At 61.0% G+C, this 17,500-nt stretch overlaps 1 protein-coding gene across 1 annotated transcript in view; it reads left to right on the top strand.

The window, feature by feature from the left end:
* LOC121275095 (disco-interacting protein 2 homolog B-like) overlaps positions 1 to 17,500 on the top strand; it is a gene marked incomplete at both ends in the record, with an annotated part of 65,171 nt that overhangs the window by 43,110 nt on the left and 4,561 nt on the right. The window contains 5 exons of the mRNA XM_041182508.1: positions 7,160 to 7,253; positions 11,284 to 11,403; positions 12,495 to 12,609; positions 14,595 to 14,734; positions 17,175 to 17,311. Coding sequence (XP_041038442.1) covers positions 7,160 to 7,253; positions 11,284 to 11,403; positions 12,495 to 12,609; positions 14,595 to 14,734; positions 17,175 to 17,311 — 606 coding nt within the window. The remainder of the gene's footprint in view (positions 1 to 7,159; positions 7,254 to 11,283; positions 11,404 to 12,494; positions 12,610 to 14,594; positions 14,735 to 17,174; positions 17,312 to 17,500) is intronic.

Genomic DNA, 17,500 nt, shown 5'->3' with positions numbered 1-17,500 from the left:
AGTGACCACACTGTCCCGGGACTCTCCTTAGCTCACCGTGAGTGACCACACTGTCCCGGGACTCTCCGTAACTGACCGTGAGTGACCACACTGTCCCAGGACTCTCTGTAACTGACCGTGAGTGACCACACTGTCCCAGGACTCTCTGTAACTGACTGTGAATGACCACACTGTCCCGGGACTCTCCATGATTCACAGGGAGTGACCACACAGTGCCAGGACACTCCATAACTGACAGTGAGTGACCACGCTGTCCTGGGACACTCTGTAACTCAACGGGATTGACCACACTGTGCTGGATACTCCCTAACTGACCAGAGGTGCTACACTGTCCCAGGACACTCCCTAACTGACCAGCAGTGACCACACTATCCCAGGACACTCCCTAACTGACCGGGGAGTGACCACCCTATTCCAGGACACTCCCTAACTGACCGGGGAGTGACCACACTATCCCAGGATACTCCCTAACTGACTGAGAGTGACCACACTGTCCCCGGACACTCCCTGACTGACCAGGAGTGACCACACTGTCCCTGGACACCCTGTATATGATCGGAAGTGGTCACACACTGTCCCTGGTGCATGGATTCTGCTCCTCACGCCCTCCTTCTGGAAGGTTCTCATCTCATCAGATTGGAAAATGGCCCGTGTGGCTCAAGAAAGGAGGGAGGCAGAATGCCGGAAGCTTCCGGCCAGTGAGTCTAACATCTGTCGTAGGGAAAATGCCGGAATCGATTCATAAGGAGGTGATAGCAGAGCCCTTAGAAAATCTCAATGCAATCGGGCAGAGTCCACATGGTTTAGTGAAAGGGAAAGAGTGTTTGGCTAATTTACTGGAGGTCTTTGAGGAAGTAACAAGCGACCTGGATAAAGGGGAACCTGTGGATGTGCCGTACTCGGATTCTAAAAAGGTGTTTGATGAGGCTCTGGGTGGATAGGTCACTGTACAAAGCAAGAGCTCATAGTGCCAGAGGCTAACCTGTCAGCATGGATAGAGGATTGGCTAGCTTTCAGGAAACAGAGAGGTTAAGGCCGGAGGAGTGACCACAGCAGTGACCGGAGGAGTGAGGGCAGCAGTGACCGGAGGAGTGAGGGCAGCAGTGACCGGAGGAGTGACCGGAGGAGTGAGGGCAGCAGTGACCGGAGGAGTGAGGGTGTCAGTGACCGGAGGAGTGACCACAGCAGTGACCGGAGGAGTGAGGGCGGCAGTGACCGGAGGAGTGAGGGCAGCAGTGACCGGAGGAGTGAGGGCAGCAGTGACTGGAGGATTGAGGGCAGCAGTGACTGGAGGATTGAGGGCAGCAGTGACCGGAGGAGTGACCACAGCAGTGACCGGAGGAGTGAGGGCGTCAGTGACCGGAGGAGTGAGGGCAGCAGTGACCGGAGGAGTGAGGGCGTCAGTGACCGGAGGAGTGAGGGCAGCAGTGACCGGAGGAGTGAGGGCAGCAGTGACCGGAGGAGTGAGGGCAGCAGTGACCGGAGGAGTGAGGACAGCAGTGACCGGAGGAGTGACCGCAGCAGTGACCGGAGGAGTGAGGGCGGCAGTGACCACAGCAGTGACCGGAGGAGTGACCGCAGCAGTGACCGGAGGAGTGAGGGCAGCAGTGACTGGAGGATTGAGGGCAGCAGTGACCGGAGGAGTGAGGGCGGCAGTGACCGGAGGATTGAGGGCGGCAGTGACCAGAGGAGTGAGGGCAGCAGTGACCGGAGGATTGAGGGCGGCAGTGACCGGAGGAGTGACCACAGCAGTGACCGGAGGAGTGACCACAGCAGTGACCGGGGGAGTGACCACAGCAGTGACCGGAGGAGTGAGGGCGTCAGTGACCGGAGGAGTGAGGGCGTCAGTGACCGGAGGAGTGAGGGCGTCAGTGACCGGAGGAGTGAGGGCAGCAGTGACCGGAGGAGTGACCGCAGCAGTGACCGGAGGAGTGACCGCAGCAGTGACCGGAGGAGTGAGGGCAGCAGTGACCGGAGGATTGAGGGCAGCAGTGACCGGAGGAGTGAGGGCGGCAGTGACCGGAGGAGTGAGGGCGGCAGTGAGCGGAGGATTGAGGGCGGCAGTGACCAGAGGAGTGAGGGCAGCAGTGACCGGAGGATTGAGGGCGGCAGTGACCGGAGGAGTGACCACAGCAGTGACCGGAGGAGTGAGGGCAGCAGTGACCGGAGGAGTGAGGGCAGCAGTGACCGGAGGAGTGAGGGCGGCAGTGACCGGAGGAGTGAGAGCAGCAGTGACCGGAGGAGTGACTGGAGGAGTGAGGGCCGCAGTGACTGGGGGAGTGACCACAGCAGTGACCGGGGGAGTGAGGGCAGCAGTGACCGGAGGAGTGAGGGCAGCAGTGACCGGAGGAGTGAGGGCAGCAGTGACCGGAGGAGCGAGGGCAGCAGTGACCGGAGGAGTGAGGGCAGCAGTGACCGGGGGAGTGAGCGCAGCAGTGACCGGAGGAGTGAGGGCAGCAGTGACCGGGGGAGTGACCACAGCAGTGACCGGAGGAGTGAGGGCAGCAATGACCGGGGGAGTGAGGGCAGCAGTGACCGGAGGAGTGAGGGCAGCAGTGACCGGAGGAATGAGGGCAGCAGTGACCGGAGGAGTGACCGGAGGAGTGACCACAGCAGTGACCGGAGGAGTGAGGGCGGCAGTGACCGGAGGAGTGACCGGAGGAGTGACCAGAGGAGTGAGTGCAGCAGTGACCGGAGGAGTGACCAGAGGAGTGACCAGAGGAGTGAGTGCAGCGGTGACCGGAGGAGTGAGGGCAGCAGTGACCGGAGGAGTGAGGGCAGCAGTGACCGGAGGAGTGAGGGCAGCAGTGACCGGAGGAGCGAGGGCAGCAGTGACTGGAGGAGCGAGGGCAGCAGTGACCGGAGGAGTGACCACAGCAGTGACCGGAGGAGTGAGGGCGGCAGTGACCGGAGGAGTGACCGGAGGAGTGACCAGAGGAGTGAGTGCAGCAGTGACCGGATGAGTGACCAGAGGAGTGACCAGAGGAGTGAGTGCAGCAGTGACCGGAGGAGTGAGGGCGGCAGTGACCGGAGGAGTGAGAGCAGCAGTGACCGGGGGAGTGAGGGCGGCAGTGACCGGAGGAGTGAGGGCAGCAGTGACCGGGGGAGTGAGGGCAGCAGTGACCGGAGGAATGAGGGCAGCAGTGACCGGAGGAATGAGGGCGGCAGTGACCGGAGGAATGAGGGCAGCAGTGACCGGAGGAGTGACCACAGCAGTGACCGGAGGAGTGAGGGCGGCAGTGACCGGAGGAGTGAGGGCAGCAGTGACCGGGGAAGTGAGGCAGCAGTGACCGGAGGAGTGAGGGCAGCAGTGACCGGAGGAGTGAGGGCAGCAGTGACCGGAGGAGTGAGGGCGGCAGTGACCGGAGGAGTGAGGGCGGCAGTGACCGGAGGAGTGAGGGCGGCAGTGACCGGAGGAGTGAGGGCGGCAGTGACCGGAGGAGTGAGGGCGGCAGTGACCGGAGGAGCGAGGGCGGCAGTGACCGGAGGAGCGAGGGCGGCAGTGACCGGAGGAGCGAGGGCGGCAGTGACCGGAGGAGTGAGGGCAGCAGTGACCGGAGGAGTGAGGGCATCAGTGACCAGAGGAATGAGGGCATCAGTGACCAGAGGAATGAGGGCAGCAGTGACCGGAGGAGTGACCACGGCAGTGACCGGAGGAGTGACCACAGCAGTGACCGGAGGATTGAGGGCGTCAGTGACCGGTGGAGTGAGGGCAGCAGTGACCGGAGGAGTGAGAACAGCAGTGACCGGAGGAGTGACCACGGCAGTGACCGGAGGAGTGAGGGCCGCAGTGACCGGGGGAGTGAGGGCAGCAGTGACCAGAGGAGTGACCACAGCAGTGACTGGAGGAGTGACCACAGCAGTGACCGGAGGAGTGAGGGCGGCAGTGACCGGAGGAGTGAGGGCAGCAGTGACCGGAGGAGTGACCACAGCAGTGACCGGAGGAGTGAGGGCAGCAGTGACTGGAGGAGTGACCACAGCAGTGACCGGAGGAGTGAGGGCAGCAGTGACCGGAGAAGTGACCACAGCAGTGACCGGAGGAGTGACCACAGCAGTGACCGGAGGAGTGAGGGCAGCAGTGACCGGAGGAGTGAGGGCGGCAGTGACCGGAGGAGTGAGGGCGGCAGTGACCGGGGGAGTGAGGGCGGCAGTGACCGGGGGAGTGAGGGCGGCAGTGACCTGAGGAGTGAGGGCGTCAGTGACCGGAGGAGTGAGGGCGGCAGTGACCGGAGGAGTGACCACAGCAGTGACCGGAGGAGTGAGGGCAGCAGTGACCGGGGAAGTGAGGGCAGCAGTGACCGGAGGAGTGAGGGCAGCAGTGACCGGAGGAGTGAGGGCAGCAGTGACCGGAGGAGTGAGGGCGGCAGTGACCACAGCAGTGACCGGAGGAGTGAGGGCAGCAGTGACCGGAGGAGTGAGGGCGGCAGTGACCGGAGGAGTGAGGGCAGCAGTGACCGGAGGAGTGGCCACATCAGTGACCGGAGGAGTGAGGGCGGCAGTGACTGGAGGAGTGACCACAGCAGTGACCGGAGGAGTGAGGGCGGCAGTGACCGGAGGAGTGACCACAGCAGTGACCGGAGGAGTGAGGGCAGCAGTGACCGGAGGAGTGAGGGCGGCAGTGACCGGAGGAGTGAGGGCAGCAGTGACCGGGGGAGTGAGAACAGCAGTGACCGGAGGAGTGACCACGGCAGTGACCGGAGGAGTGAGGGCGGCAGTGACCGGAGGAGTGAGCGCAGCAGTGACCGGAGGAGTGAGGGCAGCAGTGACCGGAGGAGTGAGGGCAGCAGTGACCGGAGGAGTGAGGGCCGCAGTGACCGGAGGAGTGAGGGCGGCAGTGACCGGAGGAGTGACCACAGCAGTGACCGGAGGAGTGAGGGCGGCAGTGACCAGAGGAGTGACCACAGCGGTGACCGGAGGAGTGACCACAGCAGTGACCGGAGGAGTGAGGGCAGCAGTGACCGGAGGAGTGAGGGCAGCAGTGACCGGAGGAGTGAGGGCCGCAGTGACCGGAGGAGTGAGGGCGGCAGTGACCGGAGGAGTGAGGGCAGCAGTGACCGGAGGAGTGAGGGCGGCAGTGACCGGAGGAGTGAGGGCGGCAGTGACCGGAGGAGTGAGGGCGGCAGTGACCGGAGGAGTGAGGTCGGCAGTGACCGGAGGAGTGAGGGCAGCAGTGACCGGAGGAGTGACCACAGCAGTGACCGGAGGAGTGAGGGCAGCAGTGACCGGAGGAGTGAGAGCAGCAGTGACCGGAGGAGTGAGGGCAGCAGTGACCGGAGGAGTGAGGGCAGCAGTGACCGGAGGAGTGAGGGCAGCAGTGACCGGAGGAGTGAGCGCAGCAGTGACCGGAGGAGTGAGGGCAGCAGTGACCGGAGGAGTGAGGGCAGCAGTGACCGGAGGAGTGAGCGCAGCAGTGACCGGAGGAGTGAGGGCAGCAGTGACCGGAAGAGTGAGGGCAGCAGTGACCGGAGGAGTGAGGGCAGCAGTGACCGGAGGAGTGAGGGCAGCAGTGACCGGAGGAGTGAGGGCAGCAGTGACCGGAGGAGTGACCACAGCAGTGACCGGAGGAGTGAGGGCAGCAGTGACCGGGGGAGTGAGGGCAGCAGTGACCGGAGGAGTGAGGGCAGCAGTGACCGGAGGAGTGAGGGCGTCAGTGACCAGAGGAGTGAGGGCAGCAGTGACCGGAGGAGTGACCACAGCGGTGACCGGAGGAGTGAGGGCGGCAGTGACTGGAGGAGTGACCACAGCAGTGACCGGAGGAGTGAGGGCAGCAGTGACCGGAGGAGTGACCACAGCGGTGACCGGAGGAGTGACCACAGCAGTGACCGGAGGAGTGAGGGCAGCAGTGACCGGAGGAGTGAGGGCAGCAGTGACCGGAGGAGTGAGGGCAGCAGTGACCGGAGGAGTGAGGGCAGCAGTGACCGGAGCAGTGACCGGAGCTGTGACCGGAGCAGTGACCGGAGCAGTGACCGGAGCAGTGACTGGAGCAGTGACCGCAGCAGTGACCGGAGCAGTGACCGGAGCAGTGACCGCAGCAGTGACCGCAGCAGTGACCGCAGCAGTGAGCGCAGCAGTGACCGGAGCAGTGACCGGAGCAGTGACCACAGCTGTGACCGGAGCAGTGACCGGAGCAGTGAGCGGAGCAGTGACCGGAGCAGTGACCGGAGCAGTGACCGGAGCAGTGAGCGGAGCAGTGACCGGAGCAGTGACCGGAGCAGTGAGCGGAGCAGTGACCGGAGCAGTGACCGGAGCAGTGACTGGAGCAGTGACCGCAGCAGTGACCGCAGCAGTGACCGCAGCAGTGACCGCAGCAGTGACCGCAGCTGTGACCGCAGCAGTGAGCGCAGCAGTGACCGGAGCAGTGACTGGAGCAGTGACTGGAGCAGTGACTGGAGCAGTGACTGGAGCAGTGACTGGAGCAGTGAGCGCAGCAGTGACTGGAGCAGTGACTGGAGCAGTGAGCGCAGCAGTGACCGGAGCAGTGACCGGAGCAGTGACCGGAGCAGTGACCGGAGCAGTGACCGCAGCAGTGACCGCAGCAGTGAGCGCAGCAGTGACCGCAGCAGTGACCGGAGCAGTGACCACAGCTGTGACCGGAGCAGTGACCGGAGCAGTGAGCGGAGCAGTGAGCGGAGCAGTGACCGCAGCAGTGACCGCAGCAGTGACCGCAGCAGTGACCGCAGCAGTGACCGCAGCAGTGAGCGCAGCAGTGACCGGAGCAGTGACCGGAGCAGTGACCGGAGCAGTGACTGGAGCAGTGACTGGAGCAGTGACTGGAGCAGTGAGCGCAGCAGTGACCGGAGCAGTGACCGGAGCAGTGACCGCAGCAGTGACCGCAGCAGTGACCGCAGCAGTGACCGCAGCAGTGACCGCAGCAGTGACCGCAGCAGTGACTGGAGCAGTGACTGGAGCAGTGACCGCAGCAGTGACCGCAGCAGTGAGCGCAGCAGTGAGCGCAGCAGTGACCGGAGCAGTGACTGGAGCAGTGACCGCAGCAGTGACCGCAGCAGTGACCGCAGCAGTGACTGGAGCAGTGACCGCAGCAGTGACTGGAGCAGTGACTGGAGCAGTGACCGCAGCAGTGACCGCAGCAGTGAGCGCAGTGGAAAGTGATATCGGGTTGTTTCTCCGGTCTGACACACTCTGACTTTCTGTCCTGCAGAGTGTCATGAACAGGATTCACACCATCAGTGTTCCCTACTCTTTGATGAAGACTGCTCCCCTCTCATGGGTACAGAGGGTCCACGCACACAAAGGTAAGAGGGGGATTGGGGGGGTGGTGGTGAGGGGAGGGGGTCAGTAACCCCAACCCACTGCTCCGACCGATCACCCACCCACACCAGGCAGCACCTTCCAGGTGACAACAACTCGCTGTGTTTATAAAAAAAATAATTCTCCTCATCTCCCCACCACCCCAACCCTCTGGTTCTGTTACCGATTCTCTTCAATCGGTCTCCCCCTCTGGTTACCGACCCTCCCACCACTGGGAAAGAGTCTCTCCCTCTCTCTACTCTACCCCAAACCCCCCTCCCTGCGTGATTTTGAACATCTCGATTCAGTCTCTGCCCCCCCACCCTCCCTCCTTAACCTTCTCTGCTCTAAGGAGAACAATCCCAGCTTCTCCAGTAAATATAAACAGAAAGCGCTGGCAAAACTCGGCAGGAGAGAGAGAGAGAGAGAGAGAGAGAATCGGAGTTAAGGTTTCCAGTCCAATACGGCTCGTCTTCGGAACTCCAGGGAGGTAGAAATGTGATGGGTTTTGGGCTGTTGAAGGGAGGGAGAGGGGCAGGTACAGCAAAGTGGGAGGTCAGGGATAGGTTAGAGGGCAGGGGGAGATGAAATGACAAAGATCTCAGGGAAGAAACGGGAATGGTAATGATCGCGTTAAAGACTAAAGCTTCGGTCCAGAGTTGGTGTTAATAGCAGAATGAAGTCCAGCGCTGTCTGAAAGCCAAGGCATCAGGCGCTGTGGGGGTGGGGTGGGTGTTAGGAGGTAAGAATTCGTGCCCTGAAGTTGTTGAACTCAATATTCAGTCCGGATGGCTGTAAAGTGCCTGGTCGGAAGATGAGGTGTTGTTCCCCCAGTTTGTGTTGGGCTTCACTGGAACAATGCAGCAGGCCAAGGACGGACATGTGGGTATGAGAGCAGGGTGGGGGGTGTTGAAATGGCGAGCGACACGGAGGTCTGGGTCATGCTTGCGGACAGACCGAAGGAGTTCCGCAAAGCGGTCACCCAGTCTGGGTTTGGACTCTCCAATGTAGAGGAAACCACATTGGGAGCAGCGAATGCAGGAGACTAAATTGAGGGAAGTGCAAGTGAAATGCTGCTTCACTTGAAAGGAGTGTTTGGGCCCTTGGACGGTGAGGAGGGGGGGAAGTAAAGGGGCAGCTGTTGGACCTCCTGAGGTTACATGGGAAGGTGCCGTGGGAGGGGGGTTGAGGAGTAGGGAGTGATGGAGGAGTGGACCAGGGTGTCCCGGAGGGAACGATCCCTACAGAATGCCGATAAGGGGGGTGAAGGGAAGATGTGTTTGGTGGTGGCATCATGCTGGAGTTGGCGGAAATGGCGGAGGATGATCCTTTGAATGCGGAGGCTGGTGGGGTGATAAGTGAGGACAAGGGGGACCCTATCATGTTTCTGGGAGGGAGGAGAAGGCGTGAGGGTGGATGCGCGGGAGATGGGCCGGACACGGTTGAGGGCCCTGTCAACCACCGTGGGTGGAAAACCTCGGTTAAGGAAGCAGGAGGACATGTCAGAGGAACTGTTTTTGAATGTAGCATCATCAGAACAGATGCGACGGAGGCGAAGGAACTGAGAGAATGGGATGGAGTCCTTACAGGAAGCGGGGTGTGAGGAGCTGTAGTCGAGGTAGCTGTGGGAGTCGGTGGGTTTGTAATGGATATTGGTGGACAGTCTATCACCAGAGATTGAGACAGAGAGGTCAAGGAAGGGAAGGGAAGTGTCAGAGATGGACCACGTGAAAATGATGGAGGGGTGGAGATTGGAAGCAGAGTTGATAAATGTTTCCAGGTCCTGACGAGAGCATGAAGCAGCAGCGAAGTAATCATCGATGTACCGGAGAAAGAGTTGTGGGAGGGGGCTGGAGTAGGACTGGAACAAGGAATGTTCCACATACCCCATAAAGAGACAGGCATAGCTGGGGCCCATGCGGGTACCCATAGCCACACCTTTTATTTGGAGGAAGTGAGAGGAGTTAAGGGAGAAATTGTTCAGCGTGAGAACAAGTTCAGCCAGACGGAGGAGAGTAGTGGTGGATGGGGATTGTTCGGGCCTCTGTTCGAGGAAGAAGCTAAGGGCCCTCAGACCATCCTGGTGGGGGATGGAGGTGTAGAGGGATTGGGGCGTCCATGGTGAAGAGGAAGCGGTTGGGGCCAGGGAACTGGAAATTGTTGATGTGACGCAAGGTGTCAGAGAAATCACGGATGTAGGTGGGAAGGGACTGGACAGGACAAGGGGAGGGGGAAGGGAGTCAGGACAGGAAGGATTGAGTTCCGTGGGGCAGGAAGAGGCTGATGGGGGCTTCCCCAGTCTCTCCACATGAACTGAAGTCCCTTCACCCCCCTCACCCCTCTCCGGGTCTCCGTTCTGGTAGATCTCCCCCCCCGCACCCTCTCCCAGACCCTCGACACCCCTCCTGAGGGCCGAGGTCCGGTATGGGAGAGAGGTTGGGGGGGGGGGGGGTGCTCCTGGGGAGCCGGACGTTAGGGACGGCAGCCGGAGGGCAAACCGGGGTGAGGAATCCTCCCGTCAATAAGACCCCCCCCCCCACCCCCGCCACCTCAACCCTCCCCCATTTCCACCTCCGGAACCTCAGCCGAGCCTGGCCTCAAGCCTCAACTCTTCGGCTGCTGAAAGCCTCGCCTGGTCCCCTTCCCCTCCTCCAGACTTGACCCTCCAAAGCTGTCCCTCGCCGGGCCTCCTGACTCCCACCCTCAGTACCCTTCAGCCCCTCCGAAACTCTGCTGCCCCCATGTCCGAATTCCAGCCCCCTACACCCCTCCCTATCTCTGTAACCTCCTCCAGTCCCCTACAACCCTCCCTATCTCTGTAACCTCCTCCTCCAGCCCCTAGACGCCTCCCTATCTCTGTAACCTCCTCCTCCAGCCCCTACACCCCTCCCTATCTCTGTAACCTCCTCCAGCCCCTACACACCTCCCTATCTCTGTAACCTCCTCCAGCCCCTACAACCCTCCCTATCTCTGTAACCTCCCCCAGTCCCCTACACCCCTCCCTATCTCTGTAACCTCCTTCACCAGTCCCCTACACCCCTCCCTATCTCTTTAACCTACGCCAGCCCCTACACCCCTCCCTATCTCTGTAACCTCCTCCAGCCCCTACAACCCTCCCTATCTCTGTAACCTCCTCCAGCCTCTACGACCCTCCGAGATCTCTGCTCTCCTCCAATTCCAGCCTCCCTCACATCCCCCTCCCCGATTCCCATCGCTCCACCATCGGCGGGTGTGCCTCCAGCTGCCTGAGGCCCCAAGCTCTGGAATTCCCTCCCTCAACCTCCCCGCCTCTCCCGCTCTCTCTGTCTCCCGCTCTCTCTGTCTCCCGCTCTCTCTGTCTCCCGCTCTCTCTGTCTCCCGCTCTCTCTGTCTCCCGCTCTCTCCGTCTCCCGCTCTCTCCGTCTCCCGCTCTCTCTCCCTCTCCCGCTCTCTCTCCCTCTCCCGCTCTCTCTCCCTCTCTCCCTCCCTCTCCCGCTCTCCCTCCCTCCCCCGCTCTCTCTCCCTCCCCCCTCCCCCGCTCTCTCTCCCTCCCCCCTCCCCCGCTCTCTCTCCCTCCCCCGCTCTCTCTCCCTCCCCCGCTCTCTCTCCCTCCCCCGCTCTCTCTCCCTCCCCCGCTCTCTCTCCCTCCCCCGCTCTCTCTCCCACTCCCGCTCTCTCTCCCCCTCCCGCTCTCTCTCCCCCTCCCGCTCTCTCTCCCCCTCCCGCTCCCCCTCCCGCTCTGTCTCCCCCTCCCGCTCTGTCTCCCCCTCCCGCTCTGTCTCCCCCTCCCGCGCTCTCTCCCCCTCCCGCTCTCTCTCCCCCTCCCGCTCTCTCTCTCTCTCTCCCCCGCTCTCTCTCTCTCTCTCCCCCGCTCTCTCTCTCTCCCTCTTTAAACCTGGCCTCATTGACTGGGATTTGGCTCGCCTGTCCCTGGTATCTCCTTCCACAGCCCAGGGTTTAGTGTGTCGTTCCTTGGCGTTGCTGGTAGTTAAAGGTCTTGTGTACACATGATCAGGCAGCCCAATGGACGTAACCGCCTGCCCTTCTCTCCGACAGCCAAGGTTGCCCTGGTGAAGTGCCGGGACCTACACTGGGCCTTGATGGCACATCGAGACCAGAGGGACGTCAGTCTCAGCTCCCTCCGGATGCTCATCGTCGCTGATGGAGCCAACCCCTGTGAGTACCTCGCTCTCCCTCCCTCCCTCCCTCTGTCCGTCACCTCCCTCCATCTCCTGCTTGAGCCGCTCCCTCTCTCTCTCTCCTTGTCTCGTTCTTTCTCTCTCGTTATTTCTCCCTCTTGCTCTCTCTCTCACTCCATCATTTCTTCCCTCTTTGTCTTTCTCTCATGTTCTCCCTCTTTCTCTCTCTCTTTGTCTTCCTCTCTCTGTCACTCTCCCCCTCTGTCCCTCTCCCTCTGTCTCTCCCTCTCCCTCTGTCTCTCCCTCTGTCTCTCCCTCTGTCTCTCCCTCTGTCTCTCCCTCTGTCTCTCCCTCTGTCTCTCCCTCTGTCTCTCCCTCTGTCTCTCTCTCTGTCTCTCTCTCCCTCTTGCTCTCTCTCTCTCTGTCTCTCTCTCTGTCTCTCTCTCTGTCTCTCTCTCTGTCTCTCTCTCTGTCTCTCTCTCTGTCTCTCTCTGTCTCTCTCTCTCTCTCTCTCTCTGTCTCTCTCTCTGCCTCTCTCTCCCTCTTGCTCTGTCTCTCTCTGTCTCTCTCTCTCTCTCTCTGTCTCTCTGTCTCTCTCTCTCTCTGTCTCTCTCTCTCTCTGTCTGTCTCTGTCTCTGTCTCTCTGTCTCTCTCTGTCTCTCTCTCTCTGTCTCTCTCTCGCTCTGTCTCTGTCTCTCTCTGTCTCTCTCTGTCTCTCTCTCTCTCTGTCTCTCTCTCTCTCTCTCTCTGTCTCTCTCTCTCTCTGTCTCTCTCTCTGCCTCTCTCTCCCTCTTGCTCTGTCTGTCTCTCGCTCTGTCTCTGTGTCTCTCTCTGTCTCTCTCTCTCTCTCTGTCTCTCTCTCGCTCTGTCTCTCTCGCTCTGTCTCTCTCTCTCTCTGTCTCTCTCTCTCTGTCTCTCTCTCTCTGTCTCTCTCTGTCTCTGTCTCTCTCTGTCTCTCTCTCGCTCTCTCTCCCTCCCTCACTCCTTTGCTCTGTTTCTCTCTCCCACTGCTCTTTCTGACTCTCTCTCTCTTTTGCTGTCGCTTTCTCCCTCTGTCTCTCCCTCTGCCCCTGCCCTTGTCCATCCCTCCGCTGTATTCTCCCTGATCCCGTTCTGTTTACGTTACAGGGTCAGTCTCCTCCTGCGATGCTTTCCTGAACGTCTTCCAGAGTCACGGCCTGAGGCCAGAGGTCATCTGTCCGTGTGCGACCTCACCGGAAGGACTGACTGTGGCTATCCGCAGGTACCATCCCCCTTCCTGTCCAGTGCATGACCCGCTGGGGCCGTCCCAGTGCTGGTCCCAGTACCCCCCTCCCACACCTCCCCCTCCCACTCCCCCTCTCCCTCCGATTCGGAAGTGCTTCCACCAATTTCGCAGTTGGATTTGTAGGGTTAATTCCTTCATTTGTTCACAGGGGATGTGGGGGGTGTCGCTGGGCTGGACCCAGCATTTATTGCCCGTCCCTAATTGCCCCCTTGAGAAGGTGGTTGGAGGGGGGGGTGGGGCGCCTTCTTGAGCCGCTGCAGTCCCCCGTGTGTGGTGTAGGTACACCCACGGCGCTGTTAGGGAGGGAGTTCCAGGATTTTGTCCCCGTGTGTGGTGTAGGTACACCCACAGTGCTGTTAGGGAGGGAGTTCCAGGATTTTGTCCCCGTGTGTGGTGTAGGTACACCCACGGCGCTGTTAGGGAGGGAGTTCCAGGATTTTGTCCCCGTGTGGTGTAGGTACACCCACGGCGCTGTTAGGGAGGGAGTTCCAGGATTTTGTCCCCGTGTGGTGTAGGTACACCCACGGCGCTGTTAGGGAGGGAGTTCCAGGATTTTGTCCGTGTGGTGTAGGTACACCCACGGCGCTGTTAGGGAGGGAATTCCAGGATTTTGTCCCGTGCGTGGTGTAGGTACACCCACAGCGCTGTTAGGGAGGGAATTCCAGGATTTTGTCCCGTGCGTGGTGTAGGTACACCCACGGCGCTGTTAGGGAGGGAGTTCCAGGATTTTGTCCCGTGTGTGGTGTAGGTACACCCACGGCGCTGTTAGGGAGGGAGTTCCAGGATTTTGTCCCGTGTGGTGTAGGTACACCCACGGCGCTGTTAGGGAGGGAGTTCCAGGATTTTGTCCCGTGTGGTGTAGGTACACCCACGGCGCTGTTAGGGAGAGAGTTCCAGGATTTTGTCCGTGTGGTGTAGGTACACCCACGGCGCTGTTAGGGAGGGAGTTCCAGGATTTTGTCCCGTGTGGTGTAGGTACACCCACGGCGCTGTTAGGGAGGGAGTTCCAGGATTTTGTCCCGTGTGGTGTAGGTACACCCACGGCGCTGTTAGGGAGGGAGTTCCAGGATTTTGTCCGTGTGGTGTAGGTACACCCACGGCGCTGTTAGGGAGGGAGTTCCAGGATTCTGACGCAGCGACAGTGAAGGAACGGCCGATATATTCCCAAGTCGGGATGGTGAGTGGCTCGGGAGGGGGAACTTGCAGGTGGTGGTGTTCCCCATGTGTCTGCTGCCCTCGTCCTTCTAGATGGTAGAGGTGGTGGGTTTGGGCGGCGCTGTCGAAGGAGCCCTTGGCGAGTTGCTGCAGTGCATCTTGTAGATGGTACACACACTGCTGTCCCTGTGCGTCGGTGGTGGTGGTGGTGGAGGGAGTGAATGTTTGTGGATGGGGAGCCCCATCGAGCGGGGGCTGCTTTGTCCTGGACGGTGTCGAGCTTCTCGAGTGTTGTGGGAGCCGCACTCATCCAGGCGAGTGGGGAGTGTCCCATCACACTCCTGACTTGTGCCTTGTAGATGGTGGACAGGCTTTGGGGGGGGAGTCAGGAGGTGAGCGACTCTCCGCAGGATTCCCAGCCTCTGACCTGCTCTTGTAGCCACAGTGTTTATATGGCTGGTCCCAGTTCAGTTTCTGGTCAATGGTAACCCCCAGGATGTTGATAGTGGGGGATTCAGCGATGGTGATGCCTTTGAACATCAAGGGGGCTGATGGTTGGATTCTCTCCTGTTGGTTGCGGTGCTGAGTTTATCAGCAGCAGGAGGCCCAGGAGACAGGAAGTGCTGCAGCGCCACCGGCGGGTTAGTGGGTGTAATTGCCACCGTGACCTGTTTACATAGAAAGATCGCATTGCAATGTTGACCTTGAGAATTACATTTGCGATGAGCGTTGGGGGTGGGGTGGCAGTGCAAGAATTTCTCCAGACTGCCCCGGGAGTGTCACTGACCTCGCGATTTGGTTTTCAGGCCTGGGCAGCAAGGGGCACCGGTCCCTGGGCGCGCAATTCTCTCCATGTCCGGACTGAGTTACGGAGTGATCCGGGTGAACACAGAGGAAAAGAATTCAGCGCTGACCGTCCAGGATGTGGGCCATGTGATGCCTGGAGGTACGTTGCTGGGGGGAAGGGTGTGGAGGTGGGGGTGGGGGGGGTGGTGGGGGGAGGTCGCAAGGAACTGACCACCCCACCTCCCCCCCCCCACCCCACTCCCACCCCACCCCCATCGAAGAGGTGTCACTCCCCATGGAGAGACCCATTCCTCCCCCCAATCGAAGAGGGGTAACTCCCCTTGGGGAGACCCATCCCCGCCATCGAAGACTGGTCACTCCACATGAGGAGACCCTTCCCCTCCCAATCGAAGAGCGGTCACTCCCCATGGGGAGACCCTTCCCCCCCAACCCCCAATCGAAGAGGGGTCACTCCCCATGGGGAGACCCTTCCCCCCCAACCCCCAATCGAAGAGGGGTCACTCCCCATGAGGAGACCCTTCCCCTCCCAATCAAAGAGCGGTCACTCCCCATGAGGAGACCCTTCCCCTCCCAATCAAAGAGGGGTCACTCCCCATGGGGAGACCCTTCCCCTCCCAATCGAAGAGGGGTCACTCCCCATGGGGAGACCCTTCCCCCCCATCCCCCAATCGAAGAGGGGTCACTCCCCATGAGGAGACCCTTCCCCTCCCAATCAAAGAGCGGTCACTCCCCATGAGGAGACCCTTCCCCTCCCAATCAAAGAGGGGTCACTCCCCATGGGGAGACCCTTCCCCTCCCAATCAAAGAGGGGTAACTCCCCATGGGGAGACCCTTCCCCCCCATCCCCCAATCGAAGAGGGGTCACTCCCCATGGGGAGACCCTTCCCCCCCCATCCCCCAATCGAAGAGGGGTAACTCCCCATGGGGAGACCCTTCCCCCCCCCATCCCCCAATCGAAGAGGGGTCACTCCCGATGGGGAGACCCTTCCCCCCCATCCCCCAATCGAAGAGGGGTCACTCCCCATGGGGAGACCCTTCCCCTCCCAATCAAAGAGCGGTCACTCCCCATGGGGAGACCCTTCCCCCCCATCCCCCAATCGAAGAGGGGTCACTCCCCATGGGGAGACCCTTCCCCCCCATCCCCCAATCGAAGAGGGGTCACTCCCCATGAGGAGACCCTTCCCCTCCCAATCAAAGAGGGGTCACTCCCGATGGGGAGACCCTTCCCCCCCATCCCCCAATCGAAGAGGGGTCACTCCCCATGAGGAGACCCTTCCCCTCCCAATCAAAGAGCGGTCACTCCCCATGAGGAGACCCTTCCCCTCCCAATCAAAGAGGGGTCACTCCCCATGGGGAGACCCTTCCCCTCCCAATCAAAGAGGGGTCACTCCCCATGGGGAGACCCTTCCCCCCCATCCCCCAATCGAAGAGGGGTAACTCCCCATGGGGAGACCCTTCCCCCCCCATCCCCCAATCGAAGAGGGGTCACTCCCGATGGGGAGACCCTTCCCCCCATCCCCCAATCGAAGAGGGGTCACTCCCCATGGGGAGACCCTTCCCCTCCCAATCAAAGAGCGGTCACTCCCCATGGGGAGACCCTTCCCCCCCATCCCCCAATCGAAGAGGGGTCACTCCCCATGGGGAGACCCTTCCCCCCCATCCCCCAATCGAAGAGGGGTCACTCCCCATGGGGAGACCCTTCCCCCCCATCCCCCAATCGAAGAGGGGTCACTCCCCATGAGGAGACCCTTCCCCTCCCAATCAAAGAGGGGTCACTCCCGATGGGGAGACCCTTCCCCCCCATCCCCCAATCGAAGAGGGGTCACTCCCCATGGGGAGACCCTTCCCCCCCATCCCCCAATCGAAGAGGGGTCACTCCCCATGGGGAGACCCTTCCCCCCAACCCCCAATCGAAGAGGGGTCACTCCCCATGGGGAGACCCTTCCCCCCCATCCCCCATTCAAAGAGGGGTCACTCCCCATGGGGAGACCCTTCCCCCCCATCCCCCAATCGAAGAGGTGTCACTCCCCATGGGGAGACCCTTCCCCTCCCAATCAAAGAGCGGTCACTCCCCATGGGGAGACCCTTCCCCCCCATCCCCCAATCGAAGAGGGGTCACTCCCCATGAGGAGACCCTTCCCCTCCCAATCAAAGAGGGGTCACTCCCGATGGGGAGACCCTTCCCCCCCATCCCCCAATCGAAGAGGGGTCACTCCCCATGGGGAGACCCTTCCCCCCCATCCCCCAATCGAAGAGGGGTCACTCCCCATGGGGAGACCCTTCCCCCCCATCCCCCAATCGAAGAGGTGTCACTCCCCATGGGGAGACCCTTCCCCCCCATCCCCCAATCGAGGAGGGGTCACTCCTCACGGGAAGACCCTTTCCACCCCCCCCCACCCTCCCCCCCATTGACGAGGGGTCGCTCCCCATGTAGAGACCCTTTCCCCCCAACCCCCAATCGAAGAGGGGTCACTCCCCGGGGAGAGACCCTCGCTTTCCGGGTAGGAACCAGCCAGCAGATGAGGGAGATTCCCGCGATTGGAAGCGTGTGTTTAATGTCTACCCCTGTGAAATTCCAGCGACCGTGTGCATCGTGAAACTGGAAGGAGCGCCTCAGCTCTGCAAAGCGGACGAGATCGGCGAAATCTGCGTCAGTAACCGTGCCGGCAGCTGCTCGTACTACGGACTCCCAGGATTGACCAAGAACGTCTTCGAGGTGAGGGACTGAGTGGGTGAGCGAGTCCCCTGTCCACAGACCAAGAGATAACAGCTTCCTATCAATGTGAGAGTGCGGGAGCACAGTGCACAGTTACAGCCTCCATATCCCTGGGTTAGACCACACTCGAAGCACTGTGCACAGTTCCGGTCTCCGTATCCCTGGGTTAGGCCACAGTCGGAGCACTGT

This window comes from Carcharodon carcharias (genome assembly GCF_017639515.1).
Source record: "Carcharodon carcharias isolate sCarCar2 chromosome X unlocalized genomic scaffold, sCarCar2.pri SUPER_X_unloc_20, whole genome shotgun sequence".
Classification (NCBI taxonomy): Eukaryota; Metazoa; Chordata; class Chondrichthyes; order Lamniformes; family Lamnidae; genus Carcharodon; species Carcharodon carcharias.
The sequence above is the reverse complement of the archived record's forward strand: the minus strand, read 5'-3'. Positions and strand labels throughout refer to the sequence as shown.